Genomic DNA, 20,856 nt, shown 5'->3' on the forward strand with positions numbered 1-20,856 from the left:
ATAAGAAGGAAGCGAGCAAAGGAGAGAAATAAAATCAGTACCCGTAAACCGAAGCGCGGGACCACTTCCCCCTAGCCCTAATGCGCTTCCCATAGATATAAAACAAATAAGGGATGGGAATCAACGCAACAGCCACAAATCCCAACACACTCGCGGCCCAATCCACGCCCAAACGATGAAACATGATATTAGCGAAGAGGGGGAAACAGCCAGCGAACAAACTTCTCAAGAAAGTGTTCGCGGCGACAGCACTGGCAGAAACCTTCTGGAAGGTATCGATGAGGTAATTCAGGGCGGCTTGGAAGATGGTAAAGAACCCGAAGCCCATGCAGACAGCGCCAATGATGGGAGCGATCCAATGGATATGGGGATCACTAGTCCAGGCGAAGATGAAGAGGCCAGCGGCAAAGACGATCGAGCCGAGCATCATCGGGGGTAAACGGGCTTCAGGGACGGGGAAGTTATTGTTCGCTTTGAAGCGGGCGATGTAGAATTTCTGGTTGAAAAGGTTGATGCAAGCGCCGAAGAGGATACCGACGAGGTAAGCGAGGAAAGGCAAGGCGCCGACGACTTGGTTCCAGCCGCGGACTTCTTGGAATTCGATGGGGAAGGAGGCCAGACTGAGGTAGAGAATGCCGTAGACGAAGGAGGCGTAGATGGCGACGAGGAAGCAGATCGGGGTGGTGAGGAGGGCGAAGGGCCGGATGAGGTACTTGTTGCCGAGTTCTTTGAAGGTGACGTCCCATTCTTCGTGGCGGGCGTGGAGCGCCCAGTTGCCGGTTTCGAAGCGGAGGCGTTGCGCTTTGTAGACGAGGAGAACGGCCGGGTAGCTTTCGTCCAGGAAGATCAGGTCCATCGCTAGGAAGAACATCATCATGATTCCTGTGATGTATTCGGTCCATCGCCAGCCGAGGTAGCTTTGGCAGATGGCTCCGCCGACGATCGGACCTAGTACTGGTCCGCCGACGACTGCCATGGCGTAGCCGACAATGGCGGCGCCGCGCTGCTCCGCGGTCCAGATGTCGCTGAGGACTCCGCCGGTGTTGGTGACGGGCGCAGAGCCGAAGAAACCGCAAAAGAATCGGGTTAGCATGACGGTTTGGAGGTCTTTGGCTGTGGCGGTGCCGAAGGAGAAGATGGCTGCGATGAAGTATGGCGCGAGTACGGCGGGCTTGCGTCCGTAGACTTCGGATAGAGGTGCCCATACGAGGGGACCGAGGCCTGACTAGGTCAGTTTATGCGCAGAGAGCGAATGGTGGTATAGATGGAGACCTACCGAAACCGAACAACAGCAGCGTTGTACCCAATGTCCCGACTTCCTCTCCCACGCCAAACTCCGCATCGATTTGCTTGGTGCCTGTGGAGAAACTGCGCTTTGTCAGTACCTGGGATATAGATCAAGTATCGGCAAGAGAGGAGCAGCAAGCATACATCGAACTAGCCCAAGTCGCACCTATCGCACGCACCCACTGTCAGCACCACATCACCTAAAGAGGTTTATTCAAGTATAACAGCAACCGCACATACCCATAGTAGTCAATCCATACAAGATCGTGGTAACCGCCTTCTTGCGAAAAGTCCAATTCATCGGCCTATACGGATCATCCGGCCCTTCAAAGTCGACAATGACGTCCTCGGAGGTCTTAGTATGCGACAGCGGATGCGTGAATCGCGCAGTTTGCCCCGGTTCGCGACTGCGAATGCGCGAAATCACCGAATGCGCACGGTTCTCGAGCGCCGACATGCCCGATGCCGCGGTGGTTTGCTTCTCCAATGCAGTCGGGTCGTCCGGGTGCACGTATGCGCTGTGGTGGTCTTCGGAAGACTCGACATCTTCGGATGAGAGCGATGAGCGGGAGTGCTCGTGTCGCGACATCTTGAAGAGCAGCAAGCAGTACTATATCTAATCAATCAATTGATTTAATTCCGAGTTGATAAACGGTAAATAGAATCCTTCGAGACACTATGCATATGCGAGAGGAGAATATGATATCAGAGGGACGGAATTAATTAAAAAAAAAAAAAAAGTCCCCGATAAAAATGATGTAAAAAAATCTCCGAATCTCCGAAAAGCAAAAGTAAAGGTGGGATAAGATAATTGCCGAACATGCAACAGAAAGATTTAGTGATAGTTTTGAACGCCACACGGTTTGAGCAAGTACCTGAGACAAAATGAATGATTCAACAAGTGGAGGCAAAGATCCAAATCTCCTCTCAGTCAGGGCAGGATATGCCAGTATCTTTAAGGCACATTTCTTCACTGGCGTGGAACCGAAGCCCGAAGCCGTTTTACCCGGAGAGCAGCGTCATAAGCATCGGACGTCCGATAACGGGACCCTCCAACATTGCTTCTTTGCATTTGCCGCACTCTGATTTGGCCATTCCGGTAGAACAGTCTGCCGGATCGACGTCAATTTCCTGGATAGATCAGGTCCTTTCAATCGCCCTACGCGCACCATGAGTCACATCCTGCACGTATCCCAGCCTGACAGGGCAATTCTACCCGGCCAAGAAGAGAGCGCTTGTCAGGGACGGATGCATCCGATGGGGCAGATAGGTGACAGGGCCGGAAACTTATCCGACCCACGGTGATCGTCGCCACCGCTAGAAAGTCTAACTGTCGGTCAAAGAATTCAAGAAAGGTCTACTATGGTCTAGATGAGGTGAGAGATACGGGCGGGTCGAGTGTATCTATGATTGTCGCTCCTACGTGGTCAGGGTACCCTTGTAAAAAAAAATCAACAAACATGCATTGATTGCTCCGTCTATCCCTTTAATGTCTTGTCTTATCGTAATGTTCCAATGCTGGCGGTAAATGTACAGCGTCATAATACATCAATCATCCATCCTCATCCGGATGTTGTCGCGTGCGCACTCTCCCATTTCTCAACGGCCTCCAGTGCGGCCGTCACTTTGAGCCCAACGCGCGCGTCTAGTTCATAGCTCTCCCATTTGGCCGCCTTCTCTAGGTGCTCCTTACATTCGTGCACTTGGCGGCGCTCCAGCTGTATATCGTTCTCGGTGCTTCCAGCAGCTGGTTTCTCGCTAGATGACTCCGGTCCTCCGTGAATAGCACTGTACGTCGGCCGTTCCATCCACAGATTGGCCGCCATCTCGAAGTGTGCCACCGGGTAGATCCAGTCATCCTTGAGATGTCCGGTGAACTGGGACTTGTCCTGGCTGAAGATGCTCGTGCGAATGATCTCTTTCGCTTCATCGTGCCGGCGCATGGCACGAAAGACAGCTGCACGCAGGAGCTGCAAGATAGCCTTCTCTTCCGTACCTTCGCGTGACCATGTCTTATTGGCTTCGCTTTCGGACCACGCCAGCTTCGTCATGGATTCTTCCAGCTGTTCCTGCGTCATACGACTGTGTCCGTTCCAGAAGAAAATCATCTCTTCAATCGGATCCACTCCCACGGCATCCACCAAGGGCACCTTCCACTCTTTGGCGCGGGCCTCCCACTTGGCGATCTTGCGAGAAACAAAGACGTCAAAAGGCAGCTGTCGAGCCATGAACTTCTTCTTGCCAGCCAATGGCGGCGCCTTCCGGAAGTACTCCACGGCCTTTTCAGCATGTTTAGCTGCGGCAGTAGCATCCGTTCCAGCAACGTTTCGGTATAGGCTGAGATGGGCCGATCCTGCAATATAGTAGTAGAGTGATCGAGACCAAGAGTTGAGTTCGACGCACTGTAATGGTCAGTTTGATTAAGATCTTCTATACCTCAATCAGGACAGCATACCTCGAGGAAAGACTCGGCACAAAGCTCGTATCTGTGGAGGTACATGGCGTTCAGACTCCGTTCGAAAACTCGCAGCGCCTCGACCTGCTTGAGCGGACTGCGGTCTTCTCCACAGAGCAGCTCCAAGGCAACATCTAATTTCTTGTTTGCTCCGTTCATCCGGGACTCTTCCAGCAGCCACAGTTGACTCTTCGGAAAGCGCTTCCGCATCAGGGCCAGCAAGGCCTCCAGCCGTTCCTGGGGATAGCCCTGCACGTCATCGCCAGGGACGGGATCGGGCATTATATCGCAGTACCGGACGAAGCCGTTCGAATATCCGAGAATGGAGAAAGCGGCGAGGGCACCAATCAGGTTGTGGAATTTACTGGCTTGCCAAAGCATCCTCAATCCGCGTTCCTTGTCTCCGTGGAAGCCAATGATTCCCAAAAGCTTACTGAACGCGGGCGGGACCATGGAAATCAGAAGCAAGAGAATTCCGAAGCAGAAGTTGGCGCCGGAGTGGACGAACACGTCGATCTGGTTCTTGAAAATGTCCGAATCAGGATCATGGCTCAGCATATCAGAGGGACCTGATGCCGATGTTTCGGAGTCCGCGGAGATTGAAAGGTCTGAAAATCCCTTCTTCAGGTCGTCGGGCTCTACCGGAGATGCAGGAACGGACGTGGGCGCCGCTCCCTGCCCAACACCCCGTGGCAGACTCTCCGTAGAGGTAGTATCCCCGGAGTTCCGCGCCTGCATGATGAACTTTTGCTCCATCTTAAGAATAGCGTCTAGGGTGATATATGCCTTTCTGAGCTTATAGAATCCTTTGATACTTTCCGTGAGACTTTCATTCAGGACGCCGACGACGGCGCTCATGAGCTGCGCCATGGCCTGGCAGAGCGCGAATTCCGTCCCGGGAGCATATATTTGTGAGTGGTATGTATTGGGCGCATGAGAGTTGTGTTGCGCGCGATGCTGGTCGTTGGCGGCACTCGTCTCCGCGGCATTGAGTCGCTCCGAGGCTATAGAACATCAGTCATCACGGACACCTCTAACAGGACAGTGGTCACACTGGTTACACACCCTGACGCATGATCTCCTGTTCAAAACCCAGTGTGGCCCGGATGAACGCAACGACACCTCTGCCAAGCTATATACCAGGCACGAGTTGTAGATCAGCAGAGGCACTACAGAGCTAGTGACTTTGAAGATCGGCAGGTACTTGTCCAAACCAAAGGCATACGCACATTATGAAACGACGAGGTTCCTTCGGAAAGACCGTCTTCGGCGCCGTCCACATCGTCATTGAGGATTAACGTGGCCGCTGGTTGCCCAACCATTCAGTCAGCAGAGCGCCTTTAGCACTGACCCCGGAAGAGCGGGGATTCGATCACGCATGGAAAATTGGACATACCCCTCATAGCATCCTCAACTTTAAGTCCCAAATAATTGATTGTCAGCATTTGTCGCATTCTAGACGGGGCTGGAAAGACCTCTGTGCTCACTCACGATCTCGCAGTTCGGACAAAGAGTCCAGAGACTGGGTGGAGGCTGGCTTCTTGCCATAGAGCCAGGAGCCTACGCGAAACATATTCAAAAAGAAGGGAGCCTGGTGAAAACCAGGCCTGCAGGTAGAGAATAAAACTAGAAAGGAAGTTGTGCACGAGACGTATGGCGATCAATTAACCAAGAACCGAAGGGCCCCGAAGCAGACGTAGATGGAATGGGAAGATGATCGAATCTCCCATTCGATACGCACCAAGGACGTAGCGAGACTCCGGGACCATAACCCAAGAAAAAGAGAGAGGTGGGGGGGAGATGCAAAGAGAATCAATAACAATAGTCCAAAGGCGAACAATTTGTACGGAAGTAGAAAAGAGGCGACTCCGACCCAAGGGCTGGCTAGGCCGGATGGCCTGGGGATTATAAGCAACGGGGACCAGAAACAATAATAGCGTCGAACCCACGGTCCACTTTGCGGCGGCGAGGCGGAGCAACTGACTGGAAATTGCCGGGACTTTGCTCACGAACAAGGCTCTCAGAGATCACGAACCAAGTGATTTAGCGCATCGGGTAGAGGGGATCGTATTTAAATGTCTCACGAATGGGAGGGAGGGAGGAAGGAAATGTTGGACAGATTGGGAGCTGGGGTCATGTCCGGTATGTCCGGCAAGACTGGAGGGGAACAGAAGGGGAACAACAATAAAGCTTGACGTCGTCAGGTCGATTTGACCGACTGCGGACTAGTCTACTAAGTAGTGATAGTGCCGCCGCCCAGCCAAAGTCGAACCGACGCCATCGCCTGCGTCTCCGCCTCCGTCGCCGCCGCCGCGACTCTCACTCTCTCATTCCATTTACCTTGCTTGCCAACAACCAACACCACCTACCACCGCCACTTTCAATCTTCTGATCTGTCATCTCTCATTCCTCACCTCTCCTCCTCCCCCTCTCCTTCTTTGATTCCTTCGTACGACCCCTCCTTTCACCTCCCTAAAGCCACCTGTCCGCTGCCCTTCCCCCCCTCCCACTCCCACCCATCATGTCGAATCCCACCGCGACCCAGGACACCAAGGCCGAGCCTACCCAACAGCCACAGCAACAGAAGCCCCCCGTGCTGGAAGAAGACGACGAGTTCGAGGACTTTCCCGTTGAAGGTTAGCCATGAACCAGACCGCTGGTTTTCCCCCGTCATGCAGAAGAGGGAGCTAGCTCCGCTTCCATCCCAAACAGCCGGCAAAATGAAATGAATCTTACGGATGACGGATTGCGCTGACCTCGGAGCTTTTTTTTCACTACTTGCAGACTGGCCCCAGGAGGAAACCGAACAAGGATCTGCTGCCAACGGCGCAAGCGCTCACCTGTGGGAGGAGAGCTGGGATGATGACGATGCGGCCGAGGACTTCTCCAAGCAACTGAAGTACGTTTTCCCTTCAAGCCAAGCCAACCCTCATCGGTCAATTTCCATGGGCGCAATTATCTCTCCCCATCTACTTCAAACTCCATATAAAGCTCAGATGGACTAACATATCTCCCCTCAAACTACAGAGAGGAACTGAAGAAGGTCGGGGCATCTAATTAATAGACTTCATGTTAGATGACGGACGGGTTGTCGGTTTTAATTGAGATGAACACAAACACATACACACACACACACGCAAATTCCACGAAGGCATTAATCAACTAAATTTGATTACACGTGCAGCTTTTTACCCTCACGCGACTCGGTAGAGGATCGATGAAACAATTGTCGATAGAACTTATTTGAGTAAAGAGATTCGTCTGTCTGTCTGTCTGTCTGCTTTGGCGGTGCCGGTCCAGTGGCTAGCTAGCCCTGATGCGCGGTCGTGGAAGGATTTGTCTGCAGACTAGGTCTAGGTCGTCTATGGTGGGAGGTCTGGTAGCAGGTTTGCTTGCTTGCTGCAACTTTGCTGGAAGCGGTGTATGTGGTGCATAAGCACGTTTATGTACTTTCTACGATTTTATTTACACACACCCATTACTGGATGAATCGAATCGAACCCACCCACTATCAACTTCAATCTTGTGACCTCATTGCGACTCCATTTAAATCATTCCCCGCTCACAGCTTCGGACCCGTCACTAGTCAGAGATTGCATCATCAGAACCTCTCTTGAGTATGATATAGGCAAAACGCGTATTTTGATGAGATTAATTATCATTCTTTGTACATTACATTCGTAAAGTTGTCCCCTGTCTTGAGGGGGCGCCGGGAAGGCTGACAGGTAGGGTACTACAACAAGCCCGCCTGTCCAACTAGTCCAGAACATGGAAGCTCAACCACAGCTCATTCTCCTCCAAGGAAACATGGGACGGATTTTTGTCATGCAGCATCATCTCCGCATATCCAGTGTGATAATATGTCTTGTTAAATTTTACTTACTCGACAGGGCAGCAACACCGGGCAGCTCCTTGCCCTCAAGGAGCTCCAGAGAGGCACCACCACCGGTGGAGACGTGGCTGAGCTTGTCCTCGACGCCGTACTTGGCGGCGACGGTGGCAGTGTCACCACCTCCGATGATGACGATAGAGCCGGACTGAGCAGCGGAGACGACGGCATCGAGGGTCTTCTTGGTGCCGTTGGCGAAGGGCTCCAGCTCGAAGACACCGGGGGGACCGTTCCAGAGGATGGTCTTGGCCTCGGCAATGGTCTGCTTGTAGAGCTCAACACTCTTCTCGCCAACGTCCAGACCCATGTAGCCGTCGGGAATACCCTCAGCATCGGTGGCAGTGCCAGTCTTGGCGTCAGCAGCGAACTTGTCGGCAGTGACGTAGTCAACGGGGAGAACGATCTTGACGTCGTGCTTCTTGGCCTTCTCGACGACCTCGCCGACGATCTTGCTGCCAGCCTCGTCGAAGAGACTGTTTCCGATCTTGACACCCTCCAGGGTCTTCTTGAAAGTGAAGGCCATGGCACCGGTGATGATCAGGCTGTTGACCTTGGGGAGCAGGTTGTCAATCAGCTGGATCTTGTCGGAGACCTTGGCACCACCCAGGATGGCAAGGAAGGGGCGCTGGGGGCTCTCGAGAGCCTTGGCGAAGTACTCGAGCTCCTTCTTGACGAGGAAACCGGAAGCCTTCTGAGGAAGGTCAACACCGACCATGGAAGAGTGGGCACGGTGGGCAGTGCCGAAAGCGTCGTCTGTGGTGTGGAATTAGTACAGAGCTCATAAACTACTACTGGCCTCCCGATATGGGAATGCGAGAAAAGGATGGCTTACTGATGTAGACGTCACCAAGAGCAGTCAGGCCCTTGCGGAACTCAGCGACCTTCTCCTTGTCGGCCTTGACCTTCTTGCCCTCGGCATCCTTGGAGCTGCCCTCCTCCTCGGCGTGGAAACGCAGGTTCTCAAGGAGAACAATCTGGCCACCAGTGGCCTTGTTAACGGCCTCCTCAGCCTCGGGGCCAACGCAGTCCTCGGTGAAGACAACGCTGCGGCCAAGCAGCTTCTCGAGCTCGGCAACAACGGGCTTCAGGCTGTACTTGTCGTTCTTCTTGCCGTCGGGGCGGCCCAGGTGGGACATGAGGACAACAGCCTTGGCACCATTGTCGATGGCGTACTTGATGGTGGGCAGAGCACCGACGATACGCTGGTTGTTGGTGATCTCCTTCTTGTCATTGAGGGGGACGTTGAAGTCGACCTGTCCATTGAATCGACTGATTAGCATTGAAGCGCTACCTAGACCGCACGATGGTGGTTGATGGAAAGGTGGGGGTTTCCAGGGCAACAACAACATACCCGGATCAGGACACGCTTGTCCTTGAGGTCGACATCGGTGATAGCGAGCTTGTTGGTAAGAGACATGATGAACGACGGTTCTACGACAGTCGGATGGGGTCAGAGAATGGGAGAGAGAGGTGGGGTGACAAAAAGAAGGGAAGGGGAAATTTGGGGGGGACAGCGTAGTATTAGTAGCACCACGGGGTACGAGGGGATTAAGAAAAATGCCTACTTAATAGGTCCGCGGTGAGCGAGTCTGGTCACTCTAGGCACTGGAAGCTACGACTTCATTCGGTTCGGCGGCGGGGTAAAAGTGGTGGTTATGGGCTGGTGGTGGGGCAGCCGGTGAGAGAAGAAGAATCGCGGGCGCCTCGGGCTGATGCGGGACTGATGTCAGCGACCGTGAATCGATGACGGAAGGGTCCGGGGCCTCAGGGGTGAACATTATGCCTGTTATGCCCCGTTCGGAGCCCCTTAGCCTCGGATCATGGCTGCGATGGGAGCTTCTGCTGCGTCCGGGGGTGGATCTATCAAGCAATCGTTCCGATATTTCTCGTCTATGGAAGCCGGCTCGCTCTCGTGGGGACAACCCCGCCTACAGGAGATATTGGAGCTTGTGCCTGGTTTCAATCCCGGAAAAAACACTGGTGTATTCCTTTTGTCGACATGGTTTATCGATCAATGCAATTGACTCCGGTGTACCCACGTTGCTGGACGAAGATGACCTATACACCACCCATGAGAGGAAGAATAACAGAACCCCCAAAGCTCATTTACAGCGCCCAGTAAGCACAAAACAACGCAGGGGAAGAAATAATGACAGACAAATGAGGGAAGAAACGATTGAGAACCTTGTGGGAGCCAAAATATGAGCCCGCTTCTACCCTTACTCGTCCTCCGAAGAGTTGGTCAACGACAGATACGCAGTCCAGGCGATACCGACGGAGGACACAAAGGGCTGAATCAATATGTATCAGTATCACAGCGCACACGACATCTGTCACAATGGAACTCACAATCTGGAACTGGATAGGTACGACACGGAAGTTCAGGATCTGAACAGCGGGCCACAGGACAAAGTTGGCCTTGAGGGTTGGCAGATAAACGTCCTGGAACTTGCGAGTCAATGCTCTCCTACCTCCTCCCTCGGTGACCGTCATGAAGGAAAAGAAGCACGCCAGACCTGGTGATCTCATTAGCAAACAGAAAGCGCGTTCTTCTTCCTCTGGAGACGCTTCATACCGAAAGGAGCGAACATCAGCTGATCCACGCACACTCTCTTGAGAGCGGGAATCGACGGGTTTCTCTTGGTAAGGGGGAACGTCCTGGACAAGAAACCGAACCAATGGAACTGAACTGGGGCCATGAAGAAACCGTATGACATGAAGCGAGTCAGGCGCTCAAAGTCGAAGGCCGGCGCCAAATGTCTAGCATGTCCCAGCTCTCCAAGAGCAGGCGGCTTCTCTTTATCGAGGTCATGGATCTCAATCGAGATGAGATCGTTACCATCAGAGGGTCGGCGTCCTCCACGCGCTTTGAAAGCCGTGATCAACTGTGCGACCGTGTCTGCGATCCCACCAAGGATCTAACATGCCGTCCAACGTCAGTCGATCATATGCCAACGACAAATGATTCGTTCGAAGGAGCTCTTACCGCATTGGTAACCATGGTGGTTAAGACTAAAGACGACACAAAGTCAGTCAACTCCTGAAGGCGCCTTAGCAAGGGAGCAACATGACAGCCTTACCTGGTTTCTCCGCATAGTAAGAGTTGAACTTAGCGGCAAGTCGCATTGCAGCCGCCATTTCGATGAGAAAGATTATGGCGTGAAGCAATGGCTAAAAAGGAGAAGAATGGAAGGAGTGAAATTAGTGATGAGTTCCCTCATAGGACAAGATTTATTTGTAAGACAATATTGCTTTTACGACAAAAATGTAAAAAGCCCCCCTTGGGTGAGATAGGATGGAATTGAGACCAAAAGTTTCACATACCAGACGGCCGTAGATGTACCTCCGATTGAGTCCATCGAGTATTCTTCGACGACCAGTGGAGAACATGACGAAGGGCGATGATAGACGATAAGTGATTGGCAAGATGGAAGGGGATCGAAGGCGAACGGCCTGGAAATCCCGGTTGGCGGGCTCGGGGCGAGTATGACGCAAAGGACTGCCAGAAAGCGCGCACAGGCGAAACAAGGGCGAGCAGGCGAATACTAAGCAAGCCTCCCGACGACTCCTGGAAACCCGGGCGTCAGTGATCGTCTCGTTAGGTGTCGATGAGACGGGCGTACTGGGTACTGTGTACAAAAAAGAAAAGAAGAAGCAGGTTAGATTTGGGTTTAGGTCGACCAGCGATTCAAGCCCCCGTTAAATAGAACGAACAAGAGGAACGGTAGTATTCTTGAGGCAGCGAAGATGCAAGATCGAGGTCATGTCATCTTGCCGGGGGTTCAAACTTCTCCCCCGCCCCTTGAACCAATCCGCTCGCGTGATCACCCGCCCATCTCCGCCCGCCCGCCGCTTTTTGGGGCGGAGGGTCTGCATTGCCGCTTTTATAGCCCCCCCTTCTTCTCCTTTTTACTCAGGGAAATCTTATAATGACTACTACTACTACTACTACTACTACTACTACTACTAGTACCGTCTGGGGAGATCCAGCGCTTGATAAGTACAATTAAATGCTCTATTGATATGATATACATGCAACTCATCATCAGACTTGACGAATATCTATTCCTTATCACCACCCGCTAAACATGCTATCACCCCTTAAATCGTAAAGATAGCCAAGTCCATTAACATGCATCGTAGCTAGCCAGCATTCAAGCTATCTATCATAAGGATAATCCAGACCTCTTCTCAACTGACCACCTCGGTCGGCTGACCTTTCCTGTCAAAGGAATGGATGTCCGGGAGATCCTTAATATCAATCATCTCATTCGTATTTACATCCACCAGGCGTACAGCTTCCAGACGAAGCGCTCCCACCGCCAAGGGAAGCAATTTCAATTCCGTAGAAAAACAGGTGCCAGGCAAAAGGGGACTATGATATGATCAGCTAGGGTAAAAGGAAAGGAAGTTGTGAAGCTACTCACCCAGCCCGAACGTCGGTACTCAGAGAAATGAGTTCTGCTTCCTGGCCAACTACACTCTTCTGGAGTGCATGAACGATGTTGTCATCTGTTACAGCTTCCGCGACCTGAGCATCTTTGCGGCTCGTCGCAGATGAAGAAGATGGTCGCACGGTATGTCCCCGTGGGTCCAACTTCTTCCGGCGAGGGATTGCAACTATCGAGAATTTGCGCGAACCGGAGGATCGGTTCACGATGAAGATACTCCAAGCAAAGGGCTTTCCTACTTCGACATGTGGAGGGCCACTGAACGAAACCGATACACCAAGGCCTGCTGTTGAGTATGCCCGCTCTCTCAGGGAGCTTCGATTAGGCGTGGCGGTCCCCGCTGCGGCGTTGCTTTGGTTGGGTGTCATCGGAAGACTTGCAGGGCGGTTGTTCCGTTGTAGAGCTTGGCTAGGACCCCCAAAGGTTGGGTTGAGAACCATGGAGAAATCAACGTTGGTTCTCCATTGCATCAAGATCCGCGGGTTACAATTGTCCGACAGGTAGATGATTGCTTCTAGCGAGATATCCAGGACACTGACCATCACGGTTGTTGATGGATTTGGGTCAGGCGCATAGTCGGGCGTTAACTTGTATACAAGGGTAATATCATCTCGCGGCTGGCAGCGGATGGGCGGAAGCAGCCCCGGTGCATCTGTGAGTGTCTCTATCGTTCCATCCGACATGCTAAGCTCTGCTTTGTCAAATGTGACATCGCAATTGAGAAATGGTGTCACCTCGAAATCTAGGCTTGCAACGGTAGTAGGCCGCCCGCTATAGGCATTCAACCGAGAATAGCGTATCCTTGCACTGGCAGCAGGAACTATGCGTATGGGGTGGCCGGAATGCTGCTGGACGTTATATATGGGGTCTTCGCTGTATTTCGCCGGTACAACTCGCAAAAGCCTAGATGCGGGGAGGAATGGATCTTTTTGATCCAAGGATTTGTCACTCGATAGCGGCTGTAGAATATTTGTAGAGGCCGGGATCAGAGGCGGGAGGTAGTCGTCTCCCCGAGACTCTTGCTGTCGGGTTTCAGCTGGGTTGAGGCTAGCGGAGGCGATGAAGAGGAGGGAAGGGTGTTGAATGCGTATGCGAGGACGCTCTGAAGCTTATCAGCACGGCAGGGTGCCGGAACATGAACGGGGACCTTACTCAAGAAAGCCTTGACACTCCAGATCACATATACGTGGTTGCCCCCACCGGTGTCTCCCTCAAACTCATTTACCACCACCAATGGCTCCTGTGAATCTACAACCCCTGAGAATATGAGGTCCCGAGTCGGAGTCGGATTCTCCGCGACTGTCTCGGCGGGATCAATGGCAAAGGCATCCAGTCGGACTTCGAGGTGTGGAAGATACTGTTTCAAGCTCGGTGGGGAGCAATTGGATAGTCGTAGGACAACGCGAACGGTGCAGAACTCATCTGTATCACGCTACATATGAGTAAGAGATAGAGCTCGATCAGGCCAGCAGGTCGTAGCATACCGAAAAACAGAAGAGAGCGTTGCGGTATTAGTGAAAGCACAGAAGTGAGATCATCTGCGCCTTTTTCTAAAGCAGACGTCAGAGCTGCTTCTAAGTCGGCATCTGAAGCATGCGGGACAACTGTATCTAGAACAGCATGTCTGAGGAATTCCCCGGGGATGTCGAGACTCGGCATGGCGAGAACAACAGCCGCATGCTCTTCTTCTCGTAACGGGGTAGAAGGATAGCACGCGCACAGGTAACCGACACCAGGAAGGTCAAAAGAAGGCAACAGACGGAATTCCCCTCGATGCGCATTTAATTTAGAGAGCAGCCAGGGACCCAAGGCGCGCCGGGTGGAGGTGTTCGATACCCCGGGACGGTGCAAACACGACAAACAACCTTAGCGCAGGAACCCCGGCGAGCTTCTTCGAACGCTGCTTTTTCCCGACCTTCTCTTATCGTCGCAACAGCAGTATCTGTCCCCGGCAGCTCCTGCAACTTCGATATGAATCCCATGAACGGTCCGGCTGGCGCGCCTCCCCTTTGGCAGGAGGCGCGTAACTCTGATGGTCGAGTTTACTACTACAATGTGCAGACGAAGGCGACGCAGTGGTCGAAGCCCATCGAGCTGATGACGCCGGTTGAGGTATGTGTCCTCCTGCCCTTTTTAAGTGACATTGCCATATAGTTCTGTACTGGATTCTAATTTATTGTCAATGTTCATATAGCGTGCGCTGGCAAATCAGCCATGGAAGGAATATACTGCTGAGGGTGGTCGGAAATACTGGTACAACACCGAAACCAAGCAAAGCACTTGGGAGATGCCAGATGTTTACAAGACTGCTCTGGCACAGGCTCCGGCGCCTCAGGCTCCTCCAGTGGCGTAAGTTTCATACCTAAACTCGCCTCTCAATGCGCTTATGGGACTAACGTGTTTATCCATAGGGCCCCAACCTTCGTTGCAGGTGGTGTTAGCTCGTTTTCTTCTTACCCTCAACAGCGTGACCGCGACGACTATGATCGAGGATATGGCGACCGACGTGGAGGATATGGCTCGATGGATACCAACGGCATCGCCGCGGCTCCTATCCTAGGTACACAGCAAGCCGAACCCGAGTACGGCTCCCTCGAAGAGGCAGAGAACGCGTTCATGAAGATGCTGAAGCGCCACAACGTGCAACCCGATTGGAGCTGGGAACAGACCATGCGTGAAACCATCAAGGATCCTCAGTATCGTGCCCTCAAAGACCCCAGAGACCGCAAGGCAGCTTTTGAAAAATATGCGGTCGAGGTTCGCATGCAGGAAAAGGATCGGGCGAAAGAAAGATTCGCTAAGCTCAGAGCAGATTTCAATACCATGCTGAAGCGCCATCCTGAGATTAAACATTACAGTCGCTGGAAGACCATCCGACCGATCATCGAGGGCGAAACCATCTTTAGATCTACGGATGATGAAAACGAGAGGCGCCAGCTCTTCGAGGAGTACATTGTTGAGCTCAAGAAGGAGCACATCGAGGAGGAAGCTGTTAAGCGTAAAGCTGCTATGGATGAGCTGGTGACTATCTTGAAGTCCCTCAACCTGGAACCATACACACGCTGGTCTGAAGCACAGGCGATTATTCAGTCGAATGACAAAGTTCAAAGCGACGACAAGTTCAGAACCCTGAGCAAGTCCGATATCTTGACTGCATTCGAGAACCACATCAAGTCCCTTGAGCGGGCCTTCAACGATGCGCGTCAGCAACAAAAGGCTGCAAAGGCGAGAAAAGAGCGTCATGCCCGCGAGCAGTTTATCGAGCTTCTGAAGGAGCTGAGATCTCAGGGTAAGATCAAGGCTGGAAGCAAGTGGATGAACATCTACCCCTTGATCCACGAGGATCCTCGGTACGTTGGTATCCTGGGTAACTCCGGATCTTCTCCCCTGGATTTGTTTTGGGATATGGTTGAAGAAGAAGAACGCTCACTGCGTGGCCCGCGTAATGATGTCTTGGATGTACTTGACGTGAGTGTGATTAAACCCGGTTTTCTGTTTTCTGTCACTAACCTGTACTCAGGACAAACGCTTCGAGGTTACACCAAAGACCACTTTGGAGGAGTTCAACGCTGCTGTATCTGGTGATCGCCGCACGGCCAACATTGATCCGGAGATACTCCAACTGATTTTCCAGCGTATCCAGGAGAAGGCTGTCCGACGAAGCGAGGAAGAGAAGCATGCTGCGGACCGTCATCAGCGCCGCGCTATAGATTCACTGCGTTCCCGGATCAAGCGTCTCGATCCCCCTGTCCGTGCAACTGATACTTGGGAACAGGTGCAGCCGCGGATCGAAAGATTTGATGAGTACAAGTCTCTGGAGACCGATGAGCTCCGACAGGCCGCCTTTGACAAGGTCATACGCCGCCTGAAGGAGAAGGAGGAGGATGCGGAACGAGACCGCGAGACCCGCGACAGGGATCGCGGAAGTCGCCGTGATCACCACGACCGTGATCGTGATCATCGCAGCGGGCCATCCTATAGAGGCGAAAGAAGGGGAACATCTAGCCGTCTCAGCCGGACCCCAGAACCAGATGCCTACGAGGCAGATCGCCGTAAAGCCCAAGCAGACCGTGAACGCTCCTACCGCAAGGCCAGCGGCCTATCGCCCGTCCGAGAGAGACGGGAAGAGCGCGATCGAGACCGGGAACGTTACCGTGAGCGTGAGCGGGATAGGGACCGCGATCGCGACTGGGACCGGGATCGCAGCGCACGCCCTCTTAGCCACTACGAACGCGAGCGCCGCGAGCGTGAGGAAGAGCGCGAACGCCTCTATCGCACACGCGGTGATCCCCGTGGAGGTCGGGATGAGCTTGATTATGGTGCCGATACCCGGAGCACCACAAGCAATGATCGTAGGCGCAGACGCGACAGCGATACGGAAAGTGTTGCCAGTCGCTCTGCGAAGCGCTACCGACGTGATAGTCGGGAGCGCGAACGCAGCCGCGGTGCCAGGCGAGACCGGGACCGTCGCGAGCGGACTCCAGCGGCAACCGATGATGGAAAGAAAGAGGAAAAGGCCGTCCACTCCGGTAGTGAAGAAGGGGAGATTGAAGAAGATTAAGTAGATGCACACACACACACACACTACTACCCGTTCCATAGGTAATTGCCAATGGACGCTGACTGACTCTACACTTGTAGTGTCGGGTTCTGGTGGACGCGTCTGTCGTCTTTGCTGCCCCCGTATATCGACTTTGTATGTCTAGCGCTCACACGATTGATATATGCATTTCTTGACATGTGAAAATACAAATACAATACCTATAATGATACTTCTTCTATTATATATCTAGAAATGGTAGTTCAATGTGACAGCCGAACTAAGTCGTGGCCTCCAATTCTCGGGTTCACTTAGATTACTGGAATGACTGAATATATATATTCTATCCCCTCAGTCTATCCCCGTTATGACATATCACTACTAGTAGTACTAGTACAACCACAACTCACTGGTACACAGTACGGCACGTCATGTGCGTGACGTTTGGAATGAAACGCCTCGTTTGTGTCATTTAAGAGTAATTCCTGATATTTCTTCGTCTGATCCAGCCAACAAAATGTGGGAGATCTGTCCCTTACTGGACGATGATACCTACCGCTATCATCGGGCGGGAGGAGTATGACATCCGGTGGAGACGGACATTTTCGGAGGGGATCTGCTCCGTAGGCGTACACAAGGTGCTTATGTAGAGTTCACTATACTGTCCTGAATAGATTTTACCATGCTTGAGGACAGAGAAAAGCAAGTGATATATACGAAGTGAATGACTAGCGTAATGAAATATGTTCAAAAAAAAGAAATCTTTTGGACAGTGGCCACCTAGCTTGACCATAACCAGCTAATCTTGTTTTCCCTCACCGACACCCTTTTTTGTCGGCGGACCATCCATGTCGCGAATAACCTTGAACTCTTTTTGACAAACATTGTAACTCCGACATGACTGCGCCATCCAGGAAATCCGTATACCCAAACATAATCTAATAGACTAGTCTCGTTGTGTCTTCACTCCGAACCATCGTGAAGAGGACTAGATTGAACTATGCAGGCGTGGATGGCGCTGGGGAGGGACGACCATGAGCGACGACAAGGGGGGGCCAGAGAGGATTAACTGGAACAGGTTAAACCACTGCTCCTACCTAGCCGAACAAGTCGTCCGCTCCCTCTTCGTCATCCTCCTCCAAAGCACCATCCACATCATCAGGAAGGCGCACGCCACGGCAGCGGCGCCGCCTTCTCTGAGCTGCAGAGGCCTTTGTAACGCCGAAAAACGCCACTACCCGAAGGTAGCCCCAGCGACGATAGCGACGCCGCTGGTCCGAGTCGCGGCCGTCACGTCGGTGAGGCACGCGGTCATACTTGCCCGGAACAACCTCTTCATTTCTCTTCTTCCAAGAAGAACTGTGAAGAATGCAAGTCAGTATTATGCTTTTAATGAGAAAAAGAAGATACCACCACGGCGGAACTATGCCAGTGCTGAGGTGAGAAGATTGTAGACTTACGTAGTTGCCGGCCAACTTCTGCTCCTGGTCCATCTGGGACTGGTACTTGTTAATACGAGGGCGGTAACTGTTGGGGTCACGACGGAAGGTGACATCCAGGTTCTTCAAGAAAGTGTTGCAACCAGTGACCAGGGACTCAGGGGCGTTGGCGTGAGCATCGATGGAGGGCTGACCGTCGAAGACGATGACACGGTCGGCGAGATAAGTGGCCATGATGAAATCGTGCTCGACGATGAATGCAGTCTTCTTGGTGTGCATGATGAAACGCTTGATCACCCTGGAGGCCACGATACGCTGCTCGGAGTCCAGGTAAGCACTAGGCTCGTCAATGAGGTAGATATCGGCGGGAATTCCCAGAGCCAGGACAATGGCAACACGCTGCAATTCACCACCAGACAGGTTCTGGACTTCCTGGTCAATGAAGTCATCAATCTTGAGGGGCTTGTAGACATCAGTCTGGAACTGGGGCGACAGGAACGCAGCCTTGATACGCTTGAAGAACAGCTGACGGACGGTACCCTGGAACTTGGGGGTGATCTTCTGAGGCTTCATGGAGATGTTCAGGCGAGGAACGCTCTTGCCACCGTCAGGCTTCTCAGCACCAGCAAGCATCTTACAGAAGGTGGTCTTTCCGGTTCCGTTCTCACCCATCATGACAATAATCTCAGAGTCGGTGAAACTTCCAGCATCGATCTTAAGGTGGAAGTTGCCGAGAGTCTTCTCCATGCTGGGGTAGGAGAAAGCACGAGCCCGGTCCACCATGAAGTCATCACCAGACTCAGCAAGACGGAAAGTAAGAGACTCATCACGGAATCGCAAGTTCTCGGTGGGGATGTGACCATCCAAGAAGATGTTGATACCTTCACGGACGGAAGCAGGCAGAGTAACCACACCGTAAAGGGCGGGTCTTCCGTAGAGCACACAGACGAAATCAGACAGGTAATCAAGAACAGACAAATCGTGCTCGACAACAATGACATAATCGTCAGGGCGCAGAAGCTCTCTGATGGAGCGAGCGGCGGCGAGACGCTGCTTAACATCAAGATAGGAGGAAGGCTCGTCAAACATGTAGCTGTGAAATTTGTCAGCTCTTGCGCATAGAAAAACGGTTCTAGATATTGCTCTTACACGTCAGCCTTCTGGACGCAAACCAGACCAATGGCGAAACGCTGGAGCTCTCCACCAGAAAGGTGACCGATATCACGGTCCTGGACCTGTCTCAACTCTGCATATATCATTAGCAGTGTTAACACAAAGCTCAGTTTGCAACTGTGCCATACCAAGAGTGTCGAGAATGTGTTCCAGGTTGCCCAACTGAGCGCGGGCCTTGATGAGGTCTCCAACGTTCTGAACGGGGCCCTTGACAGCCCTGGGAATCTGATCGACATATTGAGGCTTCACAACAGCCTTGAGGTCGTCCTCCAGAACCTTGGTGAAGTAGTCTGCATACAGTTAGAAGTCTGTATAAATCGACCGCACGATACTATATATACGTACTCTGCAGTTCGGAACCACGGAAGTACTTGAGAATTTCTTCCCAGTCGGGAGGGTTGTCAAAACGTCCAAGGTTGGGCTTCAGCTTTCCACTGAGAATCTTCAACGCCGTACTCTTTCCAATACCGTTGGTACCGACGAGACCAAGCACCTGTCCGGGACGGGGCATGGGAAGACGGTGAAGCTTGAAGCTGTTGGCGGAGTAACGGTGGGTAACTTGAGTCTCCAAGTTGGTCGGCAGGTTGATGATGTGAATGGCACCGAAGGGGCATTTCTTGGGACAGATACCGCAACCGATACAGAGGCGCTCGGAGATGAAGGCAATCTTGGACTCGGGAGTGACCTCGATACACAGCTTACCCGTACGGACGACGGGGCAAGACTTCTTACATTCCTGGCGACATTTCTAAAAGAAGAGAAAGGGTGGAGCGTTAGAAGATAGGTCTGGGGGCGCGAAGAAAGCAGGAACATCGGAAGATTTGCGTACCTTGGGTTTGCACTATTACCAGCCAAGCGAGATGTCTCAGTATACGTTGGAGCGTCGACACATGGTTGTTGGCAGCGTATGCCGCGGGGTATAGGAAACTCACTTTGTCACTGTTGACAATAGCAACACTGAAAACCGAGATCTGTTAGCTGATGTGACCAAAAAGAGACCAATAAGGTGGACATAAGGAGGCATACCGGGTAAGCTTGTCAGACATGATGGCTAATGTTCAGATCAAGTCGAATGCGCGAAACCGATGTAGTGGGGGAGCAGCTGCAAAAAGAAGCAGTAAGATCGCTTAAAGGGTGAACTGTGCTGGATGAAGCCGATCACACGGCGGCGGTTGGACTGGCAAAATGCGAACGCGCCAGATCTCTGCACAGGCAGCACCAAGGAGAGAGCGAGGTAGAAACGTTGCTGGAGAACCCCGATGAGGAGGGGCTCTTTGGAGAGAAAACTATGCCGGGCATTGTGGGCAACCGTGGCTGCCTCAGGCCACAACTGTTTCCGGGCTGCATTATTTCTGGCGCTGCTGATTGGCTGACTGTTCACATTGACTGATTCTGCTCGGAAGAAGAGTAACTCCCTTCCCGAGACACACGTGATATTCAAAGCGCGCTAGTCCGCTTGAAGGCTCGCTTGAGGCGCGCTAAACCGCACAGAGCATGGCGGGCAATGGCAGCCTGAGGGATCAGGCGGGCAGCCAATCCCTTCACGGCGACTCGTCCACCTCCAGCCGAACGTACAACACTCTTCCTACTCCCTCATCATATTCTCAGCGGCCTCCCATCGT

General features: G+C 52.6%; 8 protein-coding genes across 8 annotated transcripts; 2 read left to right on the forward strand and 6 right to left on the reverse strand.

Annotated features, from left to right (window-relative positions):
• Positions 1-34: 34 nt before the first annotated feature.
• On the reverse strand, positions 35-1,876 carry AtWU_08919 (MFS transporter; the record flags this gene model as incomplete). Its single annotated transcript, XM_035504027.1, has 4 exons — positions 35-1,221; positions 1,277-1,368; positions 1,432-1,453; positions 1,528-1,876. The coding sequence occupies 4 exons, from the start codon at positions 1,874-1,876 to the stop codon at positions 35-37; spliced, it is 1,650 nt and encodes a 549-aa protein (XP_035359920.1).
• Positions 1,877-2,849: 973 nt separating this feature from the next.
• Positions 2,850-5,315, reverse strand: AtWU_08920 (TTC39/IML2 family protein; the record flags this gene model as incomplete). The annotated part of the gene is made up of 6 exons (XM_035504028.1): positions 2,850-3,689; positions 3,743-4,746; positions 4,808-4,874; positions 4,972-5,048; positions 5,139-5,156; positions 5,234-5,315. 6 exons carry the CDS (start codon positions 5,313-5,315, stop codon positions 2,850-2,852), a joined length of 2,088 nt encoding a protein of 695 aa, XP_035359921.1.
• Positions 5,316-6,263: 948 nt separating this feature from the next.
• AtWU_08921 (proteasome regulatory particle lid subunit SEM1) lies at positions 6,264-6,803 on the forward strand (the record flags this gene model as incomplete). Its single annotated transcript, XM_035504029.1, has 3 exons — positions 6,264-6,378; positions 6,527-6,641; positions 6,770-6,803. 3 exons carry the CDS (start codon positions 6,264-6,266, stop codon positions 6,801-6,803), a joined length of 264 nt encoding a protein of 87 aa, XP_035359922.1.
• Positions 6,804-7,617: 814 nt separating this feature from the next.
• Positions 7,618-9,048, reverse strand: pgkA (phosphoglycerate kinase pgkA; the record flags this gene model as incomplete). Its single annotated transcript, XM_035504030.1, has 3 exons — positions 7,618-8,384; positions 8,464-8,884; positions 8,983-9,048. 3 exons carry the CDS (start codon positions 9,046-9,048, stop codon positions 7,618-7,620), a joined length of 1,254 nt encoding a protein of 417 aa, XP_035359923.1.
• An 802-nt stretch (positions 9,049-9,850) lies between these two features.
• On the reverse strand, positions 9,851-11,021 carry AtWU_08923 (Mpv17/PMP22 family protein; the record flags this gene model as incomplete). Its single annotated transcript, XM_035504031.1, has 6 exons — positions 9,851-9,922; positions 9,981-10,147; positions 10,207-10,549; positions 10,618-10,643; positions 10,712-10,802; positions 10,956-11,021. 6 exons carry the CDS (start codon positions 11,019-11,021, stop codon positions 9,851-9,853), a joined length of 765 nt encoding a protein of 254 aa, XP_035359924.1.
• An 801-nt stretch (positions 11,022-11,822) lies between these two features.
• AtWU_08924 (TRAPP trafficking subunit Trs65 domain-containing protein) lies at positions 11,823-13,741 on the reverse strand (the record flags this gene model as incomplete). Its single annotated transcript, XM_035504032.1, has 4 exons — positions 11,823-12,006; positions 12,059-13,184; positions 13,235-13,504; positions 13,567-13,741. The coding sequence occupies 4 exons, from the start codon at positions 13,739-13,741 to the stop codon at positions 11,823-11,825; spliced, it is 1,755 nt and encodes a 584-aa protein (XP_035359925.1).
• Positions 13,742-14,053: 312 nt separating this feature from the next.
• AtWU_08925 (snoRNA-splicing protein PRP40) lies at positions 14,054-16,643 on the forward strand (the record flags this gene model as incomplete). Its single annotated transcript, XM_035504033.1, has 4 exons — positions 14,054-14,194; positions 14,277-14,431; positions 14,494-15,550; positions 15,603-16,643. 4 exons carry the CDS (start codon positions 14,054-14,056, stop codon positions 16,641-16,643), a joined length of 2,394 nt encoding a protein of 797 aa, XP_035359926.1.
• Positions 16,644-17,719: 1,076 nt separating this feature from the next.
• Positions 17,720-20,280, reverse strand: AtWU_08926 (ATP-binding cassette domain-containing protein; the record flags this gene model as incomplete). Its single annotated transcript, XM_035504034.1, has 7 exons — positions 17,720-19,154; positions 19,211-19,307; positions 19,363-19,524; positions 19,580-19,982; positions 20,064-20,075; positions 20,167-20,191; positions 20,261-20,280. 7 exons carry the CDS (start codon positions 20,278-20,280, stop codon positions 17,720-17,722), a joined length of 2,154 nt encoding a protein of 717 aa, XP_035359927.1.
• Between the last annotated feature and the right edge of the window lie 576 nt (positions 20,281-20,856).

This window comes from Aspergillus tubingensis (genome assembly GCF_013340325.1).
Source record: "Aspergillus tubingensis WU-2223L DNA, scaffold_9, whole genome shotgun sequence".
NCBI lineage: Eukaryota > Fungi > Ascomycota > Eurotiomycetes > Eurotiales > Aspergillaceae > Aspergillus > Aspergillus tubingensis.